General features: G+C 42.4%; 3 protein-coding genes across 6 annotated transcripts in view; all 3 read left to right on the forward strand.

Moving 5' to 3' along the window:
• Positions 1-11,725, forward strand: part of LOC121706250 (probable ATP-dependent RNA helicase DDX17) — a 13,636-nt gene extending 1,911 nt beyond the window's left edge. The window contains exons 6-13 of the mRNA XM_042087833.1: positions 33-174; positions 1,159-1,319; positions 3,880-4,052; positions 5,411-5,521; positions 5,658-5,719; positions 5,918-5,977; positions 9,306-9,542; positions 10,126-11,725. Of these exons, the coding sequence (XP_041943767.1) occupies positions 33-174; positions 1,159-1,319; positions 3,880-4,052; positions 5,411-5,521; positions 5,658-5,719; positions 5,918-5,977; positions 9,306-9,542; positions 10,126-10,700 (1,521 nt within the window). The 3' untranslated portion in view covers positions 10,701-11,725. The remainder of the gene's footprint in view (positions 1-32; positions 175-1,158; positions 1,320-3,879; positions 4,053-5,410; positions 5,522-5,657; positions 5,720-5,917; positions 5,978-9,305; positions 9,543-10,125) is intronic.
• A 106-nt stretch (positions 11,726-11,831) lies between these two features.
• Positions 11,832-21,684, forward strand: LOC121706247 (MICAL-like protein 1). 4 transcript variants are annotated; one of them, XM_042087820.1, is made up of 16 exons: positions 11,832-12,221; positions 12,553-12,753; positions 13,320-13,368; positions 13,541-13,682; positions 14,064-14,158; positions 14,277-14,416; positions 15,595-16,172; positions 16,267-16,312; positions 16,551-17,526; positions 17,632-17,754; positions 17,954-18,080; positions 18,496-18,583; positions 20,190-20,263; positions 20,377-20,491; positions 20,955-21,001; positions 21,117-21,684. In XM_042087820.1, the coding sequence occupies exons 2-16, from the start codon at positions 12,611-12,613 to the stop codon at positions 21,251-21,253; spliced, it is 2,880 nt and encodes a 959-aa protein (XP_041943754.1). In that variant the 5' UTR covers positions 11,832-12,221; positions 12,553-12,610; the 3' UTR covers positions 21,254-21,684. The 4 variants fall into 4 exon arrangements, with proteins under 4 accessions (XP_041943754.1, XP_041943753.1, XP_041943755.1 ...); XM_042087819.1 differs by having other exon boundaries at positions 11,832-12,753; XM_042087821.1 differs by having other exon boundaries at positions 11,833-12,753; positions 14,064-14,140.
• Positions 21,685-21,855: 171 nt separating this feature from the next.
• polr2f (RNA polymerase II, I and III subunit F) lies at positions 21,856-27,706 on the forward strand. The gene is made up of 5 exons (XM_042087834.1): positions 21,856-22,010; positions 22,431-22,500; positions 23,183-23,313; positions 26,385-26,456; positions 27,242-27,706. The coding sequence occupies exons 1-5, from the start codon at positions 21,991-21,993 to the stop codon at positions 27,330-27,332; spliced, it is 384 nt and encodes a 127-aa protein (XP_041943768.1). The 5' UTR covers positions 21,856-21,990; the 3' UTR covers positions 27,333-27,706.
• The last annotated feature ends 137 nt before the right edge of the window (positions 27,707-27,843 follow it).

The following is a 27,843-nucleotide window of genomic DNA, read 5'->3' on the forward strand; positions in this document are numbered from 1 at the left end:
TGTGTAAACTCTCCTCTTCTGTTGCTCTGCAGTGTTTGGTACTGGCCCCAACTCGTGAGTTGGCTCAGCAGGTCCAACAGGTGGCCTATGATTATGGCAAATCCTCACGCATCAAGAGCACTTGTGTATACGGAGGAGCACCCAAGGGCCCACAGATTCGCGATCTGGAGAGAGGTGATGTGTCTCATAACCTATATGACACAAATAAGTAGCCTAGAAATCTAGACGCACCCTAGCGGCGGCAAATTAATTTGCTCAGCCTGTACGTCTAGTATCAAACTATAGGGATTTCTATTGGCTGACGCCGTGGACCTCATCCAATCACAGCGTTCTATTTTGTTAGAGAGTCTTAAGGCGGGCTTAACAGGATAACGACAGTCCTGCGACGGTGAACAACAAGGAAGGTGGCTATGGCGAACGAAGAGCGGTTGTTTGAATCGGCGTTGGCGTCAACTTTGGAGAAGTTGGACTTGTGCTTTTCTTTGAAAGTTGAGCAACACAATGCACTTAAGTCATTCCTTTCGAAGAAGGATGTATTTGCCGTTTTGCCGACCAGATACGGATATGGTCGTAGCGCTGGCCTATTGCATGCCTAGGCAGTTTGAAAGACAATTCTCTGCCTGCCCCTTGGATTAAGCGAGGTGAATGGGTCGATGCCAGACTATACATTTCAATGATATAGGATGGCCCGCCAGGCTAACAAATAAGGGAATTCTATACATTTAAGATACATTTCACCCTAGTGCATAGGTGTCTATTTCCACGCCTTATAAGATGTAGGAAAGAAGGTGCATACTTCAGGGCAGCCGTGGCCCACTGGTTAGCACTCTGGACTTGTAACCGGAGGGTTGCCGGTTCGAGCCCCGACCAGTGGGCCGCGGCTGAAGTGCCTTTGAGCAAGGCACCTAACCCCTCACTGCTCCCCGAGCGCCGCCGATGTAGCAGGCAGCTCACTGCGCCGGGATTAGTGTGTGCTTCACCTCACTGTGTGTTCACTGTGTGCTGTTTGTGTTTCACTAATTCACCGATTGGGTTAAAATGCAGAGACCAAATTTCCCTCACGGGATCAAAAAAGTATATATACTTATACTTATACTTATACTTACAAGTACAGCCTCTAAACCCCGATGGACCCTTTTGTTCTGGCTCTGTTCTCAGGTGTGGAGATATGCATTGCAACGCCAGGCCGACTGATTGACTTTTTGGAGGTGGGCAAGACAAACCTGCGTCGCTGTACCTACCTGGTGCTGGATGAGGCCGACAGAATGCTGGACATGGGTTTCGAGCCCCAGATCCGCAAGATTGTTGATCAGATAAGGGTAAGATGGAGCGAAAACTTGTTATGTTGTTTACCATCACAGAGAGAATTTAAGGAGTATTTCACCGCTGGGAAGATGAATGTAAATTTTAATTGGGTCATTTATGTAGTAGAAATGTGAAATCATTTTTGAAGTCAGTGCCTTCTTCACCGAGAAAAAGCCGAAAGTGTATTTTTGGCTTATGTGGATGAAAGCCAACTCCCAGAATTGCACTTCCCAGAACTCCCAGAACTGCCCTTCGCTGCCCTGCAGGGTCACTCCCCTGGGAAGTGCAAGCACACTGAGGGACTCATTGATGTAACATTTTGACATTAATAAGGATTTTAAAATTAAAACGATCATTGTTTTATGTTGCACTCAATCTTGTGGCCATGTATTGAAGGTCCTGTTCTTCATATGGAAGTTTTCCAAAATCACTATTTTGCAAACTTTAACATCACATTGTTTTTGCCTATTTGCCAGAAAGTCATACATTTTGCATATTTCCATGTCAGATGACCCGCGAATTGGCAGCATAGGCTACCATGTTCGACATTTAACTAATGTCCAGCAGCAGCGACATTCTCTGAACCTTTTACCACTGATACCGTGATAAAGTTGGTTTTATATTGGACGTTGAATATTCAACACATGCAAAAAATTAATTTAGCACTTGCTACGAGGGATGAATTTGTGTCCAATATAAAAACAACTTTACTTGCCGTTCTTCTGATATGACTGCATTTCATTGATTGTGATGCACTCACATCTGCTACAGATAGCGATGACTTCTGAGGCCATTTAGGATATATTGTAAAATATCATTAGCCTTGCGAGACCATCCTGATCTCGCGAGCTTCAGGGTTTCACTCGCAGATCAGTCTGGCAACTTTACGTTAAAGAGAATTTGGAGCAGTTCACCAAACGAACGTCCAATCAGCGTTAGCTTTGAGGCGGGTTGAGGTGTGACTCAACGAACAACATGAGATGAGCATAGCTATCGCGCAAGTTTTATTCAAATTAGAAAGTATTCCTGGGTAAGCTGTGAAGCTATGAGTCTCAGCCATGCAGCTGGGAGGAATGAACGACACAGACATCCTCCACGGCAATGGGGCATTTTGCCCATGTTCAGGGTGGAAAATAAAAAAGAAAGATTTGCATAAGACAATTCAAATGGGTGTTTTCAAAAAGAAGGGATCATGGAGAATAAAGAAAAACCTATTTAAAAAATCTTTGTATATTCCCACAAGGTGTTTGGGTGCTCTGAAAATGATATCCAAAATGATTTTTCAGACTTGTGAGGTCTGCTGTTCAGACCCTGAAGGGATTTATTTTCTGTTCATTGTTTTTTTTGAGAGTGTTTCTACTTATCTCAGTAAGAAAAATAAATCAAGAGCCTATGTTGAGTAAAAATATGTCTTCTGAAGGCTTAAACAGAGCCCAGCCAAAAACTCCAATAAAATTTGTATCAACTTTGAGGGACAGCTATGACCATGCAGGATTATACAGACCAAACGTGACGATTTTGCTACATACTATTCCTATTTATGTACCAGCATGCACAATTTGAGCCTCCTACATGGTTTAGTTCTTGCGCTGTGGGCTTGTGAACTTTGACAAAAAAAAGAGGTCGAGCAAAATCGACACCCCCTCCCCCTATAAAACTGGCTGTATCTTGGAAAGTATTGATCTTACATAAGAGTAATTTTACAGTGTGTCTCCTGGGTAACATAGGTACACCTGGTAATTTTTTCAGAATTTTTTGAGACCTAAGTGCGTGGGCCCTGGTTGAACTGATGTGGAATGACCCAGCAGGCTTTAAGGACGTTTTGGTTGATAAAGGATTTACTTTCCTCCAGACGCAATCAAAAGGGACTTAATTATGATATGGAGGGGTATATCCAAAACTTTAAAATGTGTACAAAGTGACAAGCTTAAAGTGGAGGCTAGTAGCCAGATCACTGTGCAAAAAACACTGACGTTAATGCTAGAACTAGCTGGTTGAAGATTGAGACTGAGTGTTAGGCTATATTAACATTCGATGTAGTAAGAATATAGTAGTTGGCTAATGAGCATTTTCATCTTGGGATTTAACAGGGAACCTGGATACTGTGCCCACATTGTTGGCTTAGTAGCCTACATTACGTCGAGCTGTTGCAAATGCGAGATGCGTCCTGTGTAGGCTGCTGTTTATGAAATATACCCTCGTTTACTAGCCACTCGGTACCGGCTATCAGTATTTTTTAGGAAAGTTTTTTTAGGAAATAAACTCCATAAATAACTATTAATTTGTCATTTTATGCCTCCTCCCTGTTGTTTCCTATGGAGTTGTTCGAGCTTATGTCCGAGTCTGTTGAGGCTGAACTGTCATTGGTTCATCTGCGTTCTAAGGGCGGCGCTTAGCGACAGGTCAATTGTTGTGTCTGCCTGTTAAATATGCTCAGTTCAATGTCAGTCTCAGAGTCAGTCAGTCTCAGGCCGATGCCAATTATTAAAAAAATGCCAAAAATTGGCCTGATTAATCAGCCAACCAAATATTCGATCAAAAAATATTTAGTCTTGGTGTCTTGTTGGCTCTCAGCCTGACAGACAGACCCTCATGTGGAGTGCCACCTGGCCGAAGGAGGTCCGTCAGCTGGCCGAGGACTTCCTGCGGGACTATGTTCAGATCAACGTCGGTGCCCTGGAGCTCAGTGCCAATCACAACATCCTGCAGATTGTTGACGTCTGTATGGACAGCGAGAAGGACAGCAAGTAAGTCACCTCTAAGCCTTGATCTGCAGTACATCTCTGCTGTGGTACATCATCGTTATGTGTGTGTGTGTACGCATGTGTGGTGTAGGGGTGTCACAATTCTCCAAATCCTCGATTCGATTTAATTTTCGATTTTAAAGTCACGTTTCTATTCGATTTTCAAACTTTTTTTTAATATTACTATTAATGCCTTCCTTATGATAACTTTTTTTTGGCCTTTTCTTTTCTGTTTTGGGGGGCTTTTATTTTAAAACAGCTTTTTATTTTGAAACCGTTCCAACTGCGAGGTTGTAAACAAAACAAACATTAAACATAGACGTGAACATAGTGAAATGAAACAACACAGCATGATAATTTGACTGTTTCTTCAGCAAACTCTGAAGAGACCCTAGGTTAGTGTTTATGGATTATGCACTTATCAATGTGCATTTCATGCCTCAAGTATTGGGCAGCCGTGGCCTACTGGTTAGCACTTCGGACCTGTAACCGGAGTGTTGCCGGTTCGAACCCCGACCAGTAGGCACGGCTGAAGTGCCCTTGAGGTTGGCTGATTAATCAGGCCAATTTTTGGCATTTTTTTAATAATTGGCATCGGCCTGAGACTGACTGACTCTGAGACTGACATTGAACTGAGCATATTTAACAGGCAGACACAACAATTGACCTGTCGCTAAGCGCCACCCTTAGAACGCAGATGAACCAATGACAGTCCAGCCTTAACCCCTCACTGCTCCCCGAGCGCCGCTGTTGATGCAGGCAGCTCACTGCGCCAGGATTAGTGTGTGCTTCTCCTCACTGTGTGTACACTGTGTGCTGTGTACTGTGTCACTAATTCACGGATTGGGATAAATGCAGAGACCAAATTTCCCTCACGGGATCAAAAGAGTGTATATATACTTATATACTTATACTTAAGTAATTTTGGACTGTAACTAGATCATCTTTTCACTTACTGAGTTGAGTAAGTTAGTCTTAACGTGAATGAATGACAAAATACTTTTACTCCGGTGATTTCAGAGTAGAAAGATGGGCTTCGATTTTGGTCGTTTTTTTTTTTTTTTTTTTTACAGGCTGCAGGAGTGTTGACGCCGCAGTTAAACGCGTGTGTGTGTGTTTTTTTGCGTTTTGGCATACATGCTGGACCTGACATAGGGACTGTGGCTACATCGTCGATTCTGCATTTGAGTTCGAAGTTCGAGATTGAGACTTAAAATTGTGACACCCCTAGTGTGGTGTACTGTGTGTGTTTTAAAGCATGTTACTGTTATTGCATCTAGTGTGGAGATATCTAAAAATAGCTGATAGCAATGATGTTTGATAATGATGATAATGATCTCTCTCTTTATCCTCACCAACAGATTGCTTCAACTGATGGAAGAGATAATGGCAGAGAAAGAAAACAAGACCATCATCTTTGTGGAGACCAAGAAACGATGTGACGATTTGACGCGGCGCATGAGGCGAGATGGGTGAGTCAGAATCAACTTCCAGCTCTGTGCTCCCCTAATTGGATGCCTTTTGGACATAAATACTTTGGCCTCAGCACGACTCGGGACAAACACACAATGCATGAGATTCATAAGGCCTTCAATTTCTTCTCCCTAGATGGCCTGCTATGTGCATCCATGGTGACAAGAGTCAGCCTGAAAGAGACTGGGTGCTCTCAGGTAGGGATTGGGTTAAGCGTCTGGCAATGGAACTAATGGAGTGCTAACTTTGTTATTTAAATTACTGCTTAATGTGTGCATCATATCTTATTAACCTGGAATAAAAGTGTTGCAAATTTAGTATTATAATATTTATTCAAATAACAGAAGTCTGAAGTCTGTTGAAATAGTGATGTGTGTATTGTCTGTTTTTGTTAGAGTTTCGCAGTGGAAAAGCCCCCATTCTCATTGCGACTGACGTGGCCTCTCGTGGTTTGGGTATGTCTTGAGTATTGATTCTGTGATTACATACCACAATACGTGTATATGTACACACACACATAGGTACTTGCCTGTACCTGGTTTAAACTGATGTTATCTCCTTGCATTTTACAATAGCACATCCTTTTTTTGCTTCAGCGTGGAGTGGTATAAACCTGTTTGCTTAGTTACTGGAACTTAAGACATGATTGCGTGATGTTCTTGATTCTGGCTTTGCTGTCTATTGAATAGGCTAGCGTCAGACTAGATTCCACTTCTTGATGTTACTCTACTGTAAGGATGCCATTGCTCCATTCAAGCTGAAGAGTATAGATAAAGTGTTGCACTGAAGTGTAAGTGGGTGTAGAGTGGGATAAGTTAGCTAATTTCAGCCACATATGAGCTAAGTTAGACAAGGGGTACAGAGAAAGATGCCTTTTGTAGATTTTTAACCTATTTTTGTTTCTGTGTTCATTTTTTGTTTGTTTGTTTCTTTATTTTGTTTCCAAGTCTCTCTTCCGGCACTAGAAGCGCACAGGCCCATGGGAGCCTGCGGCCGGACCTAGGCATGACTAATCGAAGCCAGAATTGCGGAGCGAAAACAGGGGAGAGAGACGGCCTGATTTTAGCTATCCCTGAAAACAGCCATCTCACCGAAAAAACCCTCCCCCCCCCCGCCCAGAACCAAACGCGCTCCTGTCAACTCTCCCCCCCTCCAGGGGGCTGACTGCCTGGGACCCCTTGGGGGGGAGAAAGGGACGCTGCTGGGATTCCAAATTTTGAGAGCTGGGGTGTGGTGGGCCGGTCAGCTGAGAGGGCAGAGAGAGGGGCGTGGAGGCGGGTGACCTCCCTCCAGCTTTGCCAGCACCTTGCTATGAAGGTAACGCACCATTGCCAAAGGAAATAGAACTTTACTACCCCATGTGCAGTCATAGTGTGTGTGTGTATGTGTCAGCAAATTAGATTTTTATCTAGCAGAAATGCTTCTCTCAAGTAGCTGGCCATTTCCATTCAAGTTTTATTAGCTATGAGGTACTCCAGTAGGTTCTTATTTGGGCACATACCTTACTTTAGTGTAGTAACAGTCAGGCATAGTGGTTTGAGGGTCCCCTTATGCTAAGATACAAGCCATTGACATTCCTGCATCATCCCAGTAAGGTGTAGTGGTTTAGTCAGAGGTGGTGCGTTACGAGAAGACAGCAAGAGAGCGGGCAAGCTGAGCAGCCAGCAGTCGCCGCGCTGGAGGCCCCTCACCCCCTCTGGTCGGCCCCCCTGCGGCCTCCCACTGCACGGCTCCCTCGCTGACACCCCCACCCTCGCCTCTGGCTGTGCTGAGCTGGCCTCTCCCTCTGCGGGCGTCATGTCTGGTCCTGGCCGGCAGGAGTCCTGGCCTGAAGGAGCCTCTCTTTTTACCGTTCACTCATTCTCCTTAGCGCCCTCCCCGTTTTCTTCAGTTATTTTACCCTCCCTGTTTTCTCTACTCATCATTCTCTCCATTTATCTCTCTCTCCCTCTCTCTCCCTCTCTCTCTCCTTCTCTCTCTCTCTCTCTCTCTCTCTCTCTCTCTCTCTCTCTTTCTCTTTCTTTCTCTCTCTCTCTCTCTGTCCCCTACTCCAACTTGCTCTTCTCCTGCCTGGCTGCTCCTGTCTGTCGCTCTCTCTGTTCAGCTCTCTTGCATTTCTCTGAAGACTTCTTTTTGCTCTCTGTCTAATTCTCTTATGCTATCTTGTCGGTCATGTGACAAACCCCCACACACCCTCCACAGTCATCCTCCTTACTCTTCAGTTCTGAATGTCCCCTTGTGTGTGTGTGTGTGTGTGTGTGTGTGTGTGTGTGTATGTGTGTGTGTGTGTGTGTGTGTGTGTGTGTGTCATGCCTGGATAATCCCCGTGTCAGGGGGGGAAATGGAGAGAAGCAAACCCATGACTCATCTCCATTTGATAGATTAACCAATGCCCCCCCCCACCCCCCCCCTCCCTCATCACAAAAACAGCCCTTCGCTCCGCTCCTTCACGCTCTGTGCAGTCCGTCACACGGTTGGGTTTACCGTGGACTAATGGCCTACTGTCTGTTTCTTGTTACTCAACACTAAAAGACCTGGGCTCCTGGAGACTCTGCCTGGCCTGGAAGGGCCTGGTGGGGGTCTGGAACATGGATCCCCATTGGCCTCTTTCTGCTGTCTCCTCACTATAGTCGGATAGAAGGCTAAAAATCCAAACACAGCTTTGACATTTTACCACGGCAGCTTTATGGCAGTCAGATTTATGTTTGGAATGAGAGCGAGGGAAAAAGGAATATAAAAAGAGAGAGAGGAATGAAAATAGTAGTGTTTGGCCCTGCCTCTCCAGTCCAGGGTTGTGGAGTGGGGTTTTAATGGAAGGGTGCGAACATGGGGGTATTTGCTACCTCCACACCTCTCCAACCCCTACCAACAGCCCAGGACTGGTCTTGGGGGCCAGAGGAAACCTCAATTATCCAGGGTAAGTACCTCAACCCCCTCCTACCCCGTTGAAATTCCATTTTGTGCGTTGACCTTCAAAATGTTCATTTTGTCCCCAAAGAAGTTGTATGTGGAGACTCTAGCAGTGCTTTCAGAGCCCTCTGTCCGTTGTAATGAGAAACAGACTTGTCTTGTCCAACAATCCTTTGTCCCCACCTGGTGGCAAGGTGTAATACAACAGTCTTCCACCTTGGCCGTCCCCAAATCAATAGTTGCTAGTGGACCTCTTGTCTCAACCTGATTCTGAACATCTGTGAATTACCTGACTTTGACCCAAACAGTACTAGTGTTTAGACATGGCGATGGTGGTCTTTGCAATATAGGTCTCAAACAGCCAAATTAACCTGCCTTATCCATGAATAACACGGTCTCAGGGTATTTCTACCATGCTTTGATCGTTCACCATTTAAAGTAATCTCATTTCCCTAACTCATAATGCACTGGAATTGAGGATTTGAAGGATTAATGCTCATGGGAAATGGACAGCAATCAATGAAGTATTTATTCATTTTAACTTAATTGGTTGTGGCAAGGCTTATTAATAGTCAGGTTTCTCCAGCAAGTAGATATGAAATGTCTTTTCACTTATTTGTGAGGTAATTAAAGTTCAGACCCAATGTATACTGTCCAAACCACATTTATTGATAAGTTCTCAATTCAGACTTCAGTGATTATTTAGTGGGTCCGTAGCCTAAAGCACAATCTTGTGAAGTGCACATCAGTCCGTGATGTGTGTAGCTCATGTTAATTTCATCTATTTATCTTCCTTCCCTTTTGCTTAATGAAAACCCTACCACCTTCCTGCTGCCTCCCCTCACCTCCCGCCCCCCTTATCCACACCCCAAGATGTGGAGGATGTCAAGTTTGTTATCAACTACGACTATCCCAACTCGTCCGAAGACTACATCCACCGCATCGGGCGCACAGCTCGTAGCACCAACAAAGGCACGGCCTACACCTTCTTCACACCTGGCAATCTGCGCCAGGCCCGGGAGCTGGTGCGTGTGCTGGAGGAGGCCCGGCAGGCCATCAACCCCAAACTCCTCCAGCTGGTGGACTCTGGGCGTGGGAGCGGTGGAGGAGGTGAGTTGATTGGGTGCAGCCAGGGCACAGGAGCAGCTGAGTTTCCTTTTGTGGAAAAACTTTAATGAATGACTTTAATAGATAGATTTCTGGGCCTATCCTAGACTGGATTATTTTGTTTTGTTTTTTGGCGGCGGCGGCGGCGGGGGGTTGTGTTACTTTCTTTTTTTTCACCACACATGTGTTTGTATCCCTGAATATTAAAGATGTGCAGACAGGACATGAAATGGAATATGATTGCTACTAAATTATTTTGTTGTTTGCTGTTCATTTTTATCTTCAGGTGCAGGTATTTAAATGTCTATATAGGAAAAAACACATGTAAATGAAATGGTGCTTAAAGCCTACTTAAAATATAATACTGAAGGAAAAACTATTGAATACAAAGACATATCATGATATTAATAGCCATTGGAGGTACCAAGAACTGTTATCATGTTCTCTGCTTCAGAGAGTGCTAATTTTAACTAATTGAGGATCTTTATAGCAGACTTCTGAGTCTCTCTTAGGCTTATCAATTGTACTTTTAAGATCATCTGTTCGATCACTCAGGCATGCACACCTGCCTTACTGCATTCTCCAGGTGGGCGATCTCGTTTCCGTGGCAGCGGCTCCAACTCCAACAACCCTAACCTGATGTACCAGGAGGAGTGTGACCGCCGCATGCGCTCGGTGGGTGGCGGCGGCAGCAAGGACAGCCGTGGGAATGGCAGTTCAAGCGGCGGATTCGGTCGTGACGGGAGACGTGATGGAGGTGACCGCTCCTCCTCTTCCTCCTCGTCCTACCGCGACCGCAGTGGCAGGGATGGGCGCGGCAGCGACAGCTACAGCTCCGGCTCCAACTCTTACAGCGGCAGCAGCAGCCAGTACAGCAGTTACGGTAGCAGCAGTGGCAGCAGCCAGTACAACTCCAGGGGAGGTGCTCCATCAGGGGGCAGCTCGACCAGTGGAGGTGCAGTGCCCGATCAGTCGGGCCAGTCCCAGGGTCAGTTTGGGAACATTGGGGCCAGATCGAGCAACCCCCCGCCACCTGTCACCGGGCCACAGCCCCTCATGGCCCAGCAGTTCTCTCCCACTCAGCCAATGATGGGCCTCATGGGTCAGGGTGGACCCTACCAGTTTGCACCGCCGCCACCCCCACCCCCATCAAGGAAGTAATGATGTTTAGAGTTTACTTGGAGTGAGGCGTTCAGTTAAGCTGTGATTATTGGGGTGTGCAGCGGTTAGAATGTGTTGACATTCCACCAAGTCCCTGTTTTGCATCTCTCCCCTACCTTGAAATGTGTCTGAGAGCCCACAGTGCAGAACCGTGAAGTAGATAACAGTGTTCCAGAGGAGATAGCAGTGCGTCTCTCCGAGTCGTACATTCTTGTTTTTCCGAGCCTCATATTACAGTACAGAGACACAGATTCCCACCATCCTGATCATGATTTATGCAGCTCTGCAGATTACACTCAGAGCTTTTCTCTTAATTCAGTGACGCTGTTGACAAAAGGAGAGGTTGTGTATAAATATACATTTATTTAGAAAAGCGGTGAAATGACGTTAGTGAGCAGACATCAGCTGTTTTTTTTTTTATCTTTTGTATTTTGGCTGTATTTTTGTTTTGTTTGGTCAGATTTTGTCTAGTGATGCTATTTACCCTTTTTTGGCTCTACTGTTGGGTAAAAGTGGTTTGAAATCTTTGAACTGAATACGGTCATTATGTTGTCCTTTAAGAATGTACCAATGTAGGTGATATACATGGTTATGTCTTATTGTTTCATAGAGTCAGTTCTTTTGTTGTTTAGTTGACTCTAAATTGGATGATGGTGAGACATGAATATTGAATCAGAATGACTTGATTGCTAGGGATCATTTCAAGATTAATATTTGGCCTGTAACATGTAAGTACTAATACAAAATTCATGATTTTTGTTTTCCATCTTGACCAAAACAATAAGCTTCAATACTTGTTTTCATTGAGATTCTGTTCAGTGCCAGGCATTTTTTCAGCGTTCCCTCAGACAGTAAGGATATACTGCAGTTTTTTAAAGTTGATCTCTCTTTTTCAGTTAAATATCATAACAAGAACAAATTTGTAACCAACTTTGACTATGTTCTTAAATTTTGTATCTTGAGTTAGCCTATAGAAGCTATGTGTCTACGTTTTTCAAATTTAAATAAAGATTTCCATCAAGCTTTGTAGTAGTAATTTGAATTTTATTCTTAGTGAAGGCATAAAAATAACATTCAAGCTGCAGAGTATCTTCTTTAGGCCTATGTGGGTTTTGGCTGTTGATATTTTACAGAATTCATTAGGCGCATAAACGCGATAACTGCTGCACTGTTTTAGTACATTTAATTAAATTCACATGTGAACACGTAGTGTAGTGATCTAGAATCTAATGTCATGTCTCCCCCACCCCTCCAGATAAAACGAGATGTCTGTTTCCCCCTACTGGTCGTTCGAGGAAATCGGTCTCTGCGGTCTCTGCAAGTCATACGATATTGTTTTGAATTTTGGGATTTTGCGCGTGTAGAAGCTATGTGTCCATTGGGAATTAGCCTACTGTAGATTTGTAGATTCCTACAGCGTCGGAAGGAAGTCTGAATCTTCATGCAACATTTAGAAACTTTAATCGACAAAGCACTATTCACCGTGTGCTGTAGCCTGTCGTCTGTTGCGTGGGTAGAAAAGTAAGCAGTGTTTGTTTCTGTTAACGGAAGTCGGTAGGTAGCTTACATTTGCGTTAAGTAGGCCTATGCAATTCATTTATTTGACTGTAAATTGAAACCGATTGTTGTCAACATTAGATCGGTTGCTAAGAACTCCGAATGGCCGGACTGAATATTTGTGGTGTGTTGAGCTCATACAATCCAGAACATTTTGAAGGCTGAACTACATTTCTAAGAATATTGTTGATCTTGGTGCATTTATTTTTATCCAAGCCGCATTTGCGAGTGCGGGCTTTACCATGACGGTATGTTATGCCGAAGATGTCAACAAATGTGTCACCTAACGTTACAGTAGCTGGCTGGGTGCTCTGCTGCTCTTCAAAGACGTGGCAAACGCTCTCTAAAGTGATATGGGGTCCCAGAAACTTCTGCAGGATTGGTGTCGCTTACAGTGTGAACATTATTCCAATGTGGAAATTAGGGATTTGACCACCTCTTTCAAAGATGGGTTGGCTTTCTGCGCTATCATCCACAAACACAGACCAGACTTGCTGTAAGTATCCATGCGCCTTGAGAGACCGAGGCTAGCCTAATACACTGGGCATGTTCTTGGCGAAAGTTATGCATTTTGCTGTAATTAACACAATACATTTAACTTAATCTCACACGTTAAGGATAATTTCCTAACATTAATTGCCCACGCTGTATATTTAAATAATTGTGTTCACTAGACGCCCACACATGACCTTAACATAGCCCATTATTGGATGCCAAACTAATCTTTAGCCGAGGATGTGAGCTTGCCTGTCACTAAGGATTTGTAGCTAAGTCTTCCGTAAAGAATAACAATCCTGCTCACATAGCACCCACCAACAAATTCCACGTGGAGGCTACAGTATTTTTTTTCCCCCTCAGGTTCCCTATTTTCCCTATCCTGCCTAGTTCAGCATCTTACTAGACATTGCAATTCTGTACAATTTAAGAATACTTTTACTATTGTAAGATAGTGTCACGTGTCTGAAGACCTAATTGGTTATATCCCTGTGTGAGAAAACAAAATCATCTATTGTTTCATTGTTTAACGCCACGTGTACTGACATAATGCTCTTCTCAATACAGAGATTTTCATTCACTCTCAAAGGAGAAAGGCTATGAAAACAATCGCCTGGTGAGTTTTTTTGAAGGATCTGACTGAACATCATGGACAGTCGTGATCCACTGATTAATGTAGATTTTATTAGAGTAAGATGCCTAACTTTTGTCTGTCAGTCTTTCTGAAATAACCTTGTTAAAGACCTGTTTGACACTGACATTTTACCCCTTTTTTCCTGTGATACCAGGCCTTCGAAGTAGCTGAGACACATCTAGGTATCCCTGCTTTGCTGGACCCTGCTGACATGGTGTCTCCAGAGGTGCCTGACAGGCTGAGTGTCATCACCTACCTTTCCCAGTACTTCACCTACTTTGCCAAGACATCTGATGGTGAGTCCCAGAAGGCACTTCAGGTTGACTGTGCTTGTGTACTGTACTGCTGACATTGGCCGACTCTTCCTTTCTGGCTTTGGCATGAATGCAGAAAGTACTGTAAGTGAAAGTGAATAACATGGTGGGACTGTTCTGTTGCTCACATTTGATCCATGGTCCACCTCCTTAACATTTGGACTGCACTTTCAAGTTATGCGTGTTTATTTGAAATCAGTCCAAAGTACAGGATGCACACTTTTCCACACTTATTGGTAAACTCCCTGAACTTTAGTTTACAAGAATGAATGGACACATTCATGCACTTATCGTAAAGGAATACAGCGGATGTACTCCCCAGATGCATTCTGGTATTGGTATTTGTATCTTTTACAATTTCAGCTGGATTCAGCAACTTCCTGATGTCCAGCCTCCCAAGCACCTGCACAGATGGGAAGAAAGGGCTCCAGGTATCTGAGGTTGTTTACGAAACAAAAGTAAACTTTGCTTTACTCTTTACTCTGTTATCAACCATGTCCAACGGTTTGGTTGTTAATTTCATTGTGAAACAGTCTGTTAGAAGAATGACCCTCTCTCTGGTCTTGGCACTGTTAGAGCTCAGCAGAGAAGGGGAAGGGGAAGGGCCAGACCAGCAGCAGAGCTCCAGGCCACTTGTGCAGTGCGTGCCAGAAGCAAGTTCACCTGGTACAGAGACACATCGTGGATGGAAAGTTGTACCATCGAAGCTGCTTCAAGTAGGAGTTGGGGGAAAATGTTTCTCATATTATACAGATCTTCTCACTTCAAGGGCCCTAAATGAAAAAATGGGCAAAGTCTAAACAAGTCTAACTAAAGCTAATTTAATAACATGGCAAAATCTATGCACTAATTTAATACCAAGAGCAAGATCCTAGGCTTAAAGGAGAATTCCGGTGTGATATTGACCTAAAGTGTATTGAAACATGATACCGAGTGTGAACGTATGTCTCATAGCCCACCTCGGCTTGTCCCCTGCACTCCAAAATCTGGCGCTAGTTAGCCGATGCTACCAACAGCTTTTTCAATAGTGGTGCTTCGGCATCGGGCTAGATAAGTCGAGCGACGAGTAAGAATGAACAGGTATGATAAGGGATCAGATTCCAAAAATAATTCAGTGGAAATGCATGGATTCCACTTGCTGCTACTGGAAGAAACTGGAATCCATGCATTTCCACTGAATTATTTTTGGAATCTGATCCCTTATCATACCTGTTCATTCTTACTCGTTGCTCGACTTATCGTGACTAAATTCAAGATGGCTGCAAACGCTAAACTTCGTGAAGATACTGTCTGTATAAATCGTCTTGTAAGTAAACTACCAGTGCTTTTTCAAAGTTCTCAATGTCTCGTTTTAAATGTCAGGGCCCTCGGAAGTCTACCAATGAAGTGTGGAGATACATTGAGCCTCGTAAATGGGTGTAAAACAGTGATTTATTTGCATGGCTAGCCCGATGCCGAAGCACCACTATTGAAAAAGCTGTTGGTAGCATTGGCTAACTAGCGCCACATTTTGGAGTGCAGGGGACAAGCCGAGATGGGCTATGAGACATACGTTCACACTCGGTATCATGTTTCAATACACTTTAGGTCAATATCACACCTGAATTCTCCTTTAAGCATCAGTGGGTCAACTTCACAGTTCCATAAACCACACAAAAGCTTTTGTTCATGCACGAGACACTTTGCTCATTGACTGACTTGCCTATTTTGCTGGTCAGATAGTTAAGGTAATAATAATAATAATAATAATAATAATAATAATAGTAATATAGAATTTAAAGTGTTATGAAAGATCAGGGGAATGAAATGTTTGTAGTAACTTGCTGTATTACTGCTTTATGCATAGCGGAAGAAGTAGTTTAATCAATTTTGCTGTTGTTGTGATGTACTTCAGGTGTAGTCAGTGCAGCAGCACCCTTTTCCCAGGATCATACAGGAAGGGAGATGAGGCTGGCTCGCTGCTGTGTTCACACCTCTGCATACAAAAACCAAATGGCCTCCCTAAACAGCATAGCCTTGCAGACCCAGGAGAAGCTCTTCAGAGAGTGACTCAAGACGTGCCTTGTTCAACCAGCCTCACTGAAAAGCACAGTCTAGAGGTGGACAAAGAGAAGAGAAGCGAAAGCCAGTTGCCCGAGAGCACAAATGGGCACAAACAGTGCATCAAATACAGTGGCGAAGTGGACGATAAAAAGAAATCACTTCCTGACAAGGAGGTAGAAACAGAAAAGGCAGAAGGAAAACAAACTCTTGAAAAACAGAAGCTCATGGATGTTGACACAAAGAAGCTCGGAGTTAGTGCAGGCACTGGCTCTTCTCCCGCACTAGCTGGTCAGTCAGGGACAAACAGCCGGCCCGTGCCAGCACCACGGAGGGCGAAAGCCCGACAGCAGGAGTCCAGCAGGTCTAATCCCCCCTGGCCACCACCCAGGGCACATCCTGCTAAAGTGATGAACCGTTCTCTGTCTGAGAGTGAGTTACCGTCACTGTTTGCCATCCGAAAGGTAGTGTTGTAAACAATGTTGAACTCATGTTTGACTTTTTTGTGTCTTTCTCGGTCTTTCAGATCATGAAGCCAAGTCTGGAGAGGAAGGCTTCAGTGTGTCAAGAAGGTCTGTTTATTTGAAGCACTAAAATGATGGTGTTTTTATTTCGTGACCTCAATCAATCAATCAATCAATCAATTAATTTATTGTTTAAAGTGCAGTATCACGATGCAACATGGTCTCAATACACTGTCATAACAGTAAATAAGTGGCATATCATGTTTTCATGCCTGGAGTTACATAATCTAAAGACGTGTGGAATCATCATGTCGATTCATGTCATCATGTAAATTTTCTTCTTCAGCTCTGACAAGTCCAGTGAAAACCAGAAGCCAAAAAGTCCCCCTTGGCTGGATTTGATTCACCCTGGACCTTGGGCCAAACTTCCTCCAGTCCCTCTTCCACCAGAGCCCCCTCGCTCCTGCTCTGTCCCTTTCCTCAGTGAGATGTGGTCAAGGCGGAAGGCTGTCCATCTCTCCCCTCATAATCCATTTGACGAGGAGGATGTCAGTGAAGGTCTTGAGGGATCACACAAAGACACATGGACAGCGTGTTCGGAGAGAGATGAGAGCCAAGTGCAGGTGACCATGGTGACAAGCCAGACCTGGTGTGGCACCAGTGTATGGGACCAAGCCAACGCTGAAAGGTCAGCTGATGACAACCAAACCTCAAAGGCCAACATCCCCCAATCAGCTGAATGCACTGATACACCACCCGCACGTAAAGGGGAATCCATTTCAGAAGAGAGAGGGGTGGTGTGCTCAGCAGAAGACTCTAACTCACCAGGTGACTGCCCTTTAGTCCAAGCTAATGCTCCACCAAACATGGCTGAAACAGAATGTCTTGAGAAACCACTAGCTGAGACTAATGGCACGGGCAACGTGGCTCCGTCGATTTGTTCCTCTTGTGTATCAGATTTAGCTGAGACTGCTGGTTCAGTGTGTACGCTAAATTTAGCTAAAGCAGTCACCGTACCTGAGGCTACCAGATTAGAATCCCCTGCTGGCAGAACTGAATTAGAGAGTTTGCCAAAATCTGCTTTGGCCTCAGCACCCCAGATGCTTTCAGAGACTGATGTTTGCCAAGAGCAAGATCTCCCTAAAAGTTTATCAGAAGTGCAGTTATCAACCCAAGATATCACATCCTCCACTCCACCAAGTGCATCATGTAGTGACAGAAACACTGAGAGTCATTCACAGCCTACTCAACAGTTGCCATCTGATGGTCTGATCAGAGACAGAGAGCCTCCACCACCACCAACTAAACCATATCGTAACAAGGTAAGGACATTCACTGATTACTGTGATGTTTCAGGTTATAATGACATGTTCTGTTGAATGATCCTTAGTTACGTTGTTGTGACATTATCTCCGTCTGCCCACCAGCGCACATGCAAAGAAAACCCTTTCAACAGGACGACATCCCTTGCTGAGATTCCCAGTGCGTCATGTTCCTCTTCCACTAAAGCTGCAGCGCCTGGCCATGGTTTTCCCCTCATCAAGAGAAAGGTAGGTGGGCATAGGGTCTTCATCTCTGTTTAATTTGATGACTTTATTTGACTTGTCAAGGAACCAAAAGAGCAAACGAGCTTAATTTTGCATTTTATCATCACATCAGTCCTTTATTATCTTGAGGATTTTGTCACAATTTGGACATTTAGTTCATTAGTTCACTACAAGTGTCTGCCGATTGATTGAATGCCTGCAGGTAGAGACCGACCGGCACCTCCGGAAGAAAGACCTACAGACAGAGCGAGGGGAGCTGGAGAGGCGTTTGAATGGCCTGGAACAGAGAGGCGTGGAGCTGGAGAGGAGCCTCAGAAACTGTCACAATGGTGAAGAGGAGATGGATGTTTTGATAGCTTCATAAACAGTCATTCAGTGATTTGGTTTTGAGTTTGATTTGATCAGTTTGGTTTGGTCATAACTGAGTTAAGTATTTTGAGCCTCGATCTGGTTGGATCTGTGTGAATGGAGCTCCCTTTGTTTCACTTTGTTTTAAAATTGTTGGGCAGTTGCGTGCCATGCAACTTTGTATCTTGTATTTTCCTGCATTTTGTCTCAGAACACATGTCAGTTTACCACATGCCACATCCTCTACACTTGGTTTGCAGCCTTGTGCACACCGGCCTTTGCCACCTCAACACCCTGTTTCTCTTTATATCTTGTCTGTGTGAGCAGGAGTGTATGTTTATGGATAGTCATGCAAAATGTTCCTCACATAGATTTTTTTTCTCTCTTTTTGTTCAGAAAAAGAGGATGACCTTTTGGTGAACTGGTTCACCCTCATTCATGAGAAACACATGCTGGTGCGCAGAGATGCTGAGCTGGTCTACATGTGAGTGCACAAAACCCTATGATGCCCCGGCAGGATATTCTGCTTACCGTAAAAATGAACATTGCCTGGCACTGTGGTGGCAAGACTAGAAAAAGTCTGCCCATCCACAATGGCAGGTGCTCAGAAATAAATTTAGTGGAACAGAAAACACAAAATCTGGCACACTGCTCCTCCATTAAAGAGAAACTATGCAGTATTGGCAATTTCCTCACTGTTTTCTAGGTTTCTTTTTCGCTGGCTCTGTCATGACAAATGTCTGAGAAACTCCATCGCTACCTTGTTCTAGCCGGTGCCTGGCGTGTATGTGTATTTAAATGCAGCAAAGCAATCCGTTACACTCGTTCCGTTACACTTCCTGACACTGAGGCCGCCGGCCCATAGTTGCAAGGGTGGTTTTTCCACTCACAGACGCTAGGGAGAAAGCGAGACGGCCACCATTTAACCCGAAAAGTCATATAACCATTCCAATGACTCCGAAGCTGTTAAGTGAAGGTAAATTAGGCTAAAAAAACCTGCATATTAAGCTAAAAAACCTGCATAGTTCGCCTTTTAAGTTTTTTTTTTATTATTCAGACCAAGGTTATGTTTTGAGCCTACAGGCTTCGTCAGATTTGGTCTAAGAGTCAAGTCAAGTCAGTTTTATTTGTATAGCGCATTTAACATGCACAGATTGCAACCCAAAGCGCTCCACATACAAGACATTGACACATCACAAAAGACAATAAGACAAAAGATGCCGGACAGAGCGGCGTAGTCACCAGCGTACCTGTGACACCAAGACATGACAAATACATTTAAAAAAAATAACAAACACAAAAGATGCCAGACAGAGCGACGTATTCGCCAGCGTACCCATGACACCAAAACATACAAGAGGAGGAGCAGTGTGCCACTGTATGTTCTTTTCTGTTCCCGTATGGTTGGAAGTGAAATGTTTGTCTAAAACTGGATCCTCAAGAAACGGGAACCACACAGCGACACATAACACTGCCCCAGTTAGGTGTTCACTTATGGTCTTGTTCTCACTTCTAATTTGTCTTCCTCATTCATGATTGTAAATCCTGTATCCTATCGAAAAGAAAACAGGTATCAGTTCTCTGTCTAATTATATCCAGCCAAGTTCTGCGGATCTGATGTGGGAAATAGCCGTGCTGTGGACGCTCTACAACATGTATTTTCATTATCTGTTTCAATCATTTTCATATTATATATGTTGTAAAACTATGATACCCAAATTAGTCAGTCAGTAGAGGAAAAAGTACAGTACAGTACAGTATGTCATGACACATGGAGCCCTAATTTAAATGGGGAAAGTGCAAAGTCTAAAGTCCAACTAAAGCTAATTTGATAATGAGGGAAATCTCTTTGCAAATGTGATACCATGAGCAAGATTCTATAGGCACAAATATTGATTTGTCTGCTTAATCCTTCCACACACCACACAGTAGGTTTAGTTCATGCAGACACTTTGGTTGACTTTGCACTTTGCCCGTCTTTTAAAGTAGGACCCATAGTGTCATGGCAAACTATGTGACACTGAAAAGGCTCTTAGATTTCCACACAATGTAGCTTTTGTTGACTTTTTTTTTTCTATATACATTTAAAGGGCAAAGCAGCAGAATCTGGAGGAGAGGCAGTCAGATGTGGAATATGAATTAAGATGTCTCTTCAATAAACCAGGTGATTACCACATTACCACAGCAATGCATCCATCCTTCATCATGTGTAAATATTATTTATTTATTCAATGAGTATTCTGTGTTTATTTTTCTTCAACCATGTCTGTTGATCAGAGAAAGATTGGAGCAAGGATGACGAGGCCAGGGAGAAGCAGCTGATGTCAGACCTAGTCACCATCATTGAACAGAGAAACCAAATTATCAACAGCCTGGACCAGGACCGGCAAAGGTGAGCCAACTATAACATGCAGTTTATTTAACGACTAGTTCCATCAACAACAAAAAACGGGTTGTCAAAATGGGTGTCACCATGTTACCTCAGTATTCAGAAATCTGGTTTTCTATTTCCGGCCAAAGCTGAGTTGTATTGATTTTAATATGGCAGTAGACAGTGCTTGATATATCCTAAGCCATATAAAAGCAAACTTTATATTTCTCTGTCAGTCATATAGAATATCCATATTGAGTGCAGAATTGTCAACATTTCGAAAGAAATATAAGTTGAAGCATATTGTAGTTAGCCTGCTGAGACTTCACTGATAATGTAAATAGAATGGACGGAAGATGAAAACCGGATGGATTTCCGGTTTCAAGAATAAGGTGGATAGGTTATTTGTTTTTGTTCTATACCTATTTGCAGACAATACGTTACAATGTGTGGCTTTTTACTGAGTTATGTTTACTTCACTCAGAGAACAAGAGGAGGACATGCTGTTAGAGGACATGATCAAAAAGAGAGGTATGAAACAAACCACTCTTCCTGTCTTCCTATAACTTCTATTCATCCCGTTGAAATATAGGCAACCTAGAAGCTTTGCTGTCTTCATCTTATGTTGTTCTATTTACCCTTCCAGATTCCCATAGAAATGAAGAAAATGATCAGAGGATCTTTGCTGGAAAGTTTAAGCCAATCAAGATGCTGAAGCAGCTCGGCCACAAGACTGAGAGCAAAAAGGGAAAGAGCAAAATCTCTCTGAAGAAGAAGAGCTGAAGACTAACCACTGGGGGTAGTCTTGCCACGAGAGCTGAATGTGCAGTGATTACCGGAGAGTCAGTGTCACAAATAAAGTTGCCCATTTATTGAGAATTTATGTAGTACACAAAGATTCCCCAAAATGTTGTGAAGTGATTGTGAGTGATCTCAGCCAGTTTATGGCATTTTCTTATTCCACAGGGTAGGGCATCATGAAGAATTTATGATTTTATAAATGGGCTTGCCAGTAATTTAAACTTTAAAAGTAGTTAAACTTAGGTTTGTGGCCAATGCTAGGGTTATTCCCCTCAAGAATGGATTTTTGCAAAATTGTGTAGACGGAAAGACATTGGATATTTATTTTCAGGCTATGTTAAGAAACTCAGACATTCTGTTCTGTCATTGCACGCATACTCTGTCTGAAAAGTAAAGTATTATGGCTTTTTGCATTACTTGTGTTGTGCTGTTATTTCACATGATGTGTGTGGATAGTTTTCACACAATAACTTCAGCAAACCTCATACATTTGTTTTAGTTTCAGGTGAAAAGACAGAACATAGATTCAATTGATTGGCTTCGTCGGAATTGTTTTTCATTGTATTGTGTTTTACACGGAATACTAAGACGACCGGAAGTGTATGATAAAGGCGGAAGTTGAAAGTGTCGACATCATTCTCGTGTGTTTTCTGGTGCCTCCACATTTTGAACAAGTTGAACATTTGGTTATCAAGTCAAATACCCAGTCTGAGTAAATAATGTCTGACAACGAAGACAAGTGAGTAAAATACACAACAGTAACGACAATGCCTTGCTGACTGCATTAATATAACTCGCATGTGAACAGTAATGTTAAATAGCTTGTTATCCTGATGCCCTAGCAAAATTAGACGGCTAACGGGAGCGTGATCCATTACATTAATACACAGGATTAGATGTTAAAATCCCTTGTGGATAATACGTTGTAAAAGTTATTGTTAACGTAGGTGATCGATAAGACTTGAGGCAAATTTCACTTTTCATTTGGAAGTCTTTTGCGAAAGCTCAGTGCGATAGAGAAGCTTGCATGTGATGTCAACGTTAGACTGTTTTTACTTGGCACTTCGACCCATTCAGACTGCTTCGCTTCGTTCATTAATGTTTTTCCTTGAAACGCGTATACGCTTGTAATATATACCGATTCACTTTGTTCTGATAGCTTCGATGACGGAGATTTCGACGATGGGGAAGAAGATGAAGGGTTAGATGACTTGGAGAACGCGGAGGATGTAAGTTAAATGAATAGTGCACTTTCAAATATTAACTCTTTCTGAAGGAAAGTATATCTACCTATCTACACAATAATTTTAACCTGCACCTGGCAACACTGCATTTGGAACAAGGCTGTAGCCATGGAGTTAACATAAATCTGTTTTTGAATATTGGAGGGGACATGTCCCCCTCAAAGTACAGTAGGCTACAAGTCAAATGTTTGGGGACACCAACGTCTTGTTTTTTTTCTTCTTTACTTAGACTATTTTTTTATAGAGTAGAACAATACAGACGGTTATGTAGCACAAATAGCACATATGAAATGATGTAGTAATATCACATAATAGCAAAAAGTGCAAAGAAAGCCGATTTTTAATTGACTTTCAATGTACATATAGTAGACAGACACCTTTTGCTCAGTCTCTCAATCAACTTGACAGTCACCTGAAATGGGTTTCCTTTCTAATTGAAGGAATTCCCATACATTTTCAGCTGTTTTTCTTCCACTCAATTCAATTTAAAATAATTAAGTTGTCTTTAATGATGTCAAAAGTATGCAAAGTTATAAAGGTAGATGATGATGAATATAAACTAAAACATGTATATAGGCTATATATTTATAATGAACTTTGTGTTCCGTCATACTTTGTCTTCAGTATTGCCCTATAAAGTAGGTATCATTTTACTTCTTCACTATAGGAAGACCAGGAGAATGTACAGATTCTACCAGCTGGGGAAGGACAACAAGCTAATCAGAAAAGAATTACCACACCTTACATGACCAAGTATGAGCGAGCACGAGTCTTAGGAACTCGAGCCCTGCAGATTGCGTGAGTGAAAAAGGGTTATCAGGACTCTTCAGTTGATTCTATTTGATTTGTTTGATGTTTTCATGAAGTACTGAGGAGCGTTCAAATTTGGCAAACAGTGGCGAAAGTTCCTGGCAAACATGTTTTCTCGGAACAGTTAAATTGGAAAGATTTAGTGTAAACATTCTATTGTAATGGTAACACTTTGTAAAGCTCACGTCCAGGTCCACTGTATGTTCACGGAGAACTACCTCCTTAGACAAGTTTGCAAGTGTTTACAAATGTTCGGCGAGAACTGAAGGCAAACAGAAATCTGTTTAAAAATTTGAACGCACCTCTGGTTTATTAGCCAAATTCATTAGGCCATTTCTTACGGAGTCCCCAAAGGGACATGGTGGGAATTATTCTTCTTGAGGTGGGGATTTATTTTTTGGGCTGCTATTAGGGGTCCCTCACAATACTTTTGCATTTGCAAAGAATACTTTTGAGCTCCCTCACAATAGGTGAAGAGAACTCAAAAGTATTATGTGGAAATGCAAAACTTATTGCAAGGGAACGCAAAATTATTCCGATAGAAAGAAAAAGGAGCTCTGAAAATAAATGTCCAGCTCTAAAAAAAAATTCCCTACCATGTCCCTTCAGGGGCACGGTACTTTGTAGACCTACATTTGGGTCATTGCACACTCAGGGTAAGCACTTGACATTATCATACATGTTTGTGTGTCTCAAAATGTGATTAATAACTATGTTATTATTAATATCTAGACATATCATCACATTGACAGCTGGGAAAAGAACTGCAAAAATACCATTTGTTGGAACAAAACACATCTTTCTGTCATTTTAATCCAAATAGAGTCGATTTTTAAAATTACACCACTTCAACACGTATTAACAACATTTTACGGTGGACAGAAAACTGGAAGATATTCAGTAATATGTTACAGTTGTGATGTTGAAGAAAGCACATATCATATCATATGATCATAATTTGAACGGAAATAGTGAGTATTTGAAATATAGAAATATATCAAAAATAAATTATATTATAACAAATATTGCTGATCTGGTTGAACTTATTTAGCAAAGAATATACTGGAGATATGTATTAAACTAAGTAACTACCCAACAACAAAACAACAACAGATACAATTTAAATATCATTATTGACAACGTAATCACAAAAGTTTTCTACCAAACATGTTTTGTCCACTCCAACTCTTGTAAACATGCTATAGAAAGTACAGTGTGTAATTAGTATTGAAGGCGTTTTTTCAATAAGTATATTTCCAATGAGGCCATTCACGATGGTAATTCAGATGGTTTTGCTTGTTGTACTACTTCAAGCTGGTCATTTTAACTGGTGTTGCTGGTCTTACATTGCTGGTTTAAATGGCCATGCCTGCTTATGTTGGTCATTCTAGCAAACCAGCCTGACCATCTTATACCACCAATGTCAAGCTTGGCAGGGTGGTCACCATAGATATCAGAAAGCTAGATACAGCATTGTCCGTTGAGTTCTATTAGTTGGCATACATGAACGTGGCCGCCATATTGCTGGGGGCAAACACCTTACTGTCTATGGGCAACACTTGCTGGCAATAAGAGACACCTGTCTGTCACATGTTTTTCCATTGGCCTCCAGTGATTGTGGCCCCAACCAATGTGGCGGCGCTATTTATGTTCAAGATCCCAATGCGGTATCTAGCTTTCTAATATCTATGGTGGTCACCATCATGACCATCTTACACCAGGATAAGCAGCTACCTCAGATGGTCCCGCCATCATGTCCACCTGGTGGCCCAACCAACTACTCAGCAACTACAGCAAAGACCAGCAAGAGCTGGAAGAAAACCAGCAAAGACCAGCTAAAACCAGCTACCAGCATAAGCTGGTTTCTAGCTGGGGTTTTTTTTCAGCATGGTTAGAGGTAGCAGGTACACTTGTTACAGAGAAAAACATAGGCAATGCACTCCACCACCATGGTCTCTATGCACGCTCACCCAGCAAGAAATTACTAAAGAAAAGGCATGACGAAGGTTGTTTAAAGTTACACAACATTTGGACAAGCCTGTGAAATACTGGGAGAATGTAGTTTGGTCAGATGAGGGCAAAATGGAAGGTTTTGGCTGTAATACTACATGCCATGTTTGGAGGAGAAATGGCACTGCACATCACCCTACAAATATTATACCAGCAGTGAAGTTTGGAGGTGGGCGCATCATGGTGTGGGGCTGTTTTTCATCTCATGGCTCTGGCAGACTTCCTACAGTTGAAGGAACAATAAATGGAGCCATTTTTATCTGGGAGAATCTTACCATCCACCAGGATGATGAGGATGAGACAAAATCAAGGCCCTAACTTAAATCCAATTTAATATTTGTATGAGGAACTAAAGATCAGGATTCACAAGAGGGCACCCCGGAATCTTCAAGATTTAAGCCTATCTGTTTGGAATAATGGTTGTTTTATCATACAGGAAAATGTCTTGAAGCTGTCATTACAAGGATTTTCCACAAAGTATTTAAGAAATTTCAGTTTGCGCGTTGAATACTTTTTTTTCCTGTGTCATTCCACTTTGATACACATAACTTTATTTACGGACTTTAATGTTTGGATTTCCTGAGTTAATACTAATGTCTGGTAAAAATTTCATGTGAATAGTCATTGGAAATATACTTACTAAAAAAAAATGTTGACAAGTTCAATACTTATTTCCCATTGTATTATGATGCAACTTTTATAACCAGTCAGTATAAAATAACTGTATACTGATTGTGAATGTCCGATGTCCACTCCGACACACTCATAACATTGGAACATTTATTGTAAAATGACCAGTAACCATAAAACATTTTGTCCTTGAACAGATGTAGCATAAACAAACAAACAAAAAAAAACATAAATAATGATATTTCAAGAAGGTTTCTTTTTTATTCTCGTGAAATAAAGTACCCCAACTGTGAAGCTACCTATTTGTTGTCTAATGTTAGTGAAAGCATGTTGGTGAAATCAGCTTGCTAAAGTCTATATTTGACTGGAAGTTGAAGACTTCTGAACTAGAAGTGAAAATCATTTCTTTCCTTTCATAGTATGTGTGCCCCAGTTATGGTGGAGCTGGAAGGGGAAACAGACCCACTTCAGATTGCCATGAAGGAGCTGAAGTGAGTTACAACCGTCTGCCTCAATATTTTCTTTATGTTTAGTGATGTTTTTCCAGCTATGATATTTTCTATAAGAGCATCTGATTGTACACGCACTTCCCAAACTATCTCTGAAAATAGCACCAAAGGAAAGTGCCTAATGTTGTTTACAATGTGGAAATGTCCTGTCCTGAGTGCTGCTGCTGGATATTGGCAGATGATTAGTCATAATACCTTGAGATAAAGCCCAATTTAATATTTTGTGATGTGTTGTAGTCATAGTGTTGTAGTCATTTTAATGTAATACATACTGTAGGTTAAAGAACTACTGTTAACTATTTAAGCAAAGGTAAAATGCAGTAATGAATGTACAAGAAAATTCAGTTGGCCTTGGGAGGCATGAGGTTTGCTCACTGATGAACACTAGTGGAATGAGCTGTATATAAGTATATACTTTTTTGATCCCGTGAGGGAAATTTGGTCTCTGCATTTAACCCAATCGGTGAATTAGTGAAACACAAACAGCACACAGTGAACACACAGTGAGGTGAAGCACACACTAATCCCGGTGCAGTGAGCTGCCTGCTACAACGGCGGCGCTCGGGGAGCAGTGAGGGGTTAGGTGCCTTGCTCAAGGGCACTTCAGCCGTGCCTACTGGTCGGGGCTCGCACCGGCAACCCTCCGGTTACAAGTCCAGAGTGCTAACCAGTGGGCCACGGCTGTACCCGTGGTTAAGTGAAAAGCTAAAACTGGTATATACTGTAGATATGGATTGTGTATATTTTGTTCTGTTTCATTTCCACAGGAGCAGAAAAATCCCAATTATTATCAGGAGGTACCTGCCTGATGGAAGTTATGAGGACTGGGGCTGTGATGAACTTATCATAACAGACTAAGCTGACCTGACCTAAGCAGGACCAAGCACACCTGCACCCTAAAGAATCAGACCAATCCTCCAAGACCCAAACTGCAGCTGTTGTGAAAAAAGCAAGTTTGGAAAAAAGACATTGATTCACACGTCAACCATAAACAGAGGTCCCAGGTATCACTCAAAATGAACACAAAATGGTATTGTTTTGATTGGCTGCTCAATCAATCAGTGGTCCAACCCCCAGCTCTCCATCTGGAACTTTCTGCTGCATGCCCACCTCTCCTCCACTAGGTGGACTTCTGAATCAGGAGAAAAGCATGGGTATGAACACAGCAGTGTGGAATAGTTTTGAGTTTCTCTTTATTTTAAGTAGTTATTAAAAATGTTTTGTAAGAAATTGCTTTGAATTTGTGTATGAGTTTTCTTGTGTAGGTAAATTATATGGACAGGCCTAATGCTGCACATATATGTTGTGGTTTCAGATAAATACATTTGATACACAAGGGTCTGTTATCACTGATATATGTGATTCAAGA

The sequence above is a fragment of the Alosa sapidissima genome, chromosome 3, assembly GCF_018492685.1.
Source record: "Alosa sapidissima isolate fAloSap1 chromosome 3, fAloSap1.pri, whole genome shotgun sequence".
Taxonomy (NCBI): Eukaryota; Metazoa; Chordata; class Actinopteri; order Clupeiformes; family Clupeidae; genus Alosa; species Alosa sapidissima.

Coding starts and splice junctions, on each gene's coding strand:
- LOC121706247 (XM_042087819.1), top strand. CDS start 12,611: ATGGGGTCCCAGAAACTTCTGCAGGATTGGTGTCGCTTACAGTGTGAA. Junction 17,755..17,953: donor TTCCCCTCATCAAGAGAAAG/GTAGGTGGGCAT, acceptor GAATGCCTGCAG/GTAGAGACCGACCGGCACCT. Junction 21,002..21,116: donor GGACATGATCAAAAAGAGAG/GTATGAAACAAA, acceptor TTACCCTTCCAG/ATTCCCATAGAAATGAAGAA.
- polr2f (XM_042087834.1), top strand. CDS start 21,991: ATGTCTGACAACGAAGACAA. Junction 22,011..22,430: donor ATGTCTGACAACGAAGACAA/GTGAGTAAAATA, acceptor TTGTTCTGATAG/CTTCGATGACGGAGATTTCG. Junction 26,457..27,241: donor ATTGCCATGAAGGAGCTGAA/GTGAGTTACAAC, acceptor TCATTTCCACAG/GAGCAGAAAAATCCCAATTA.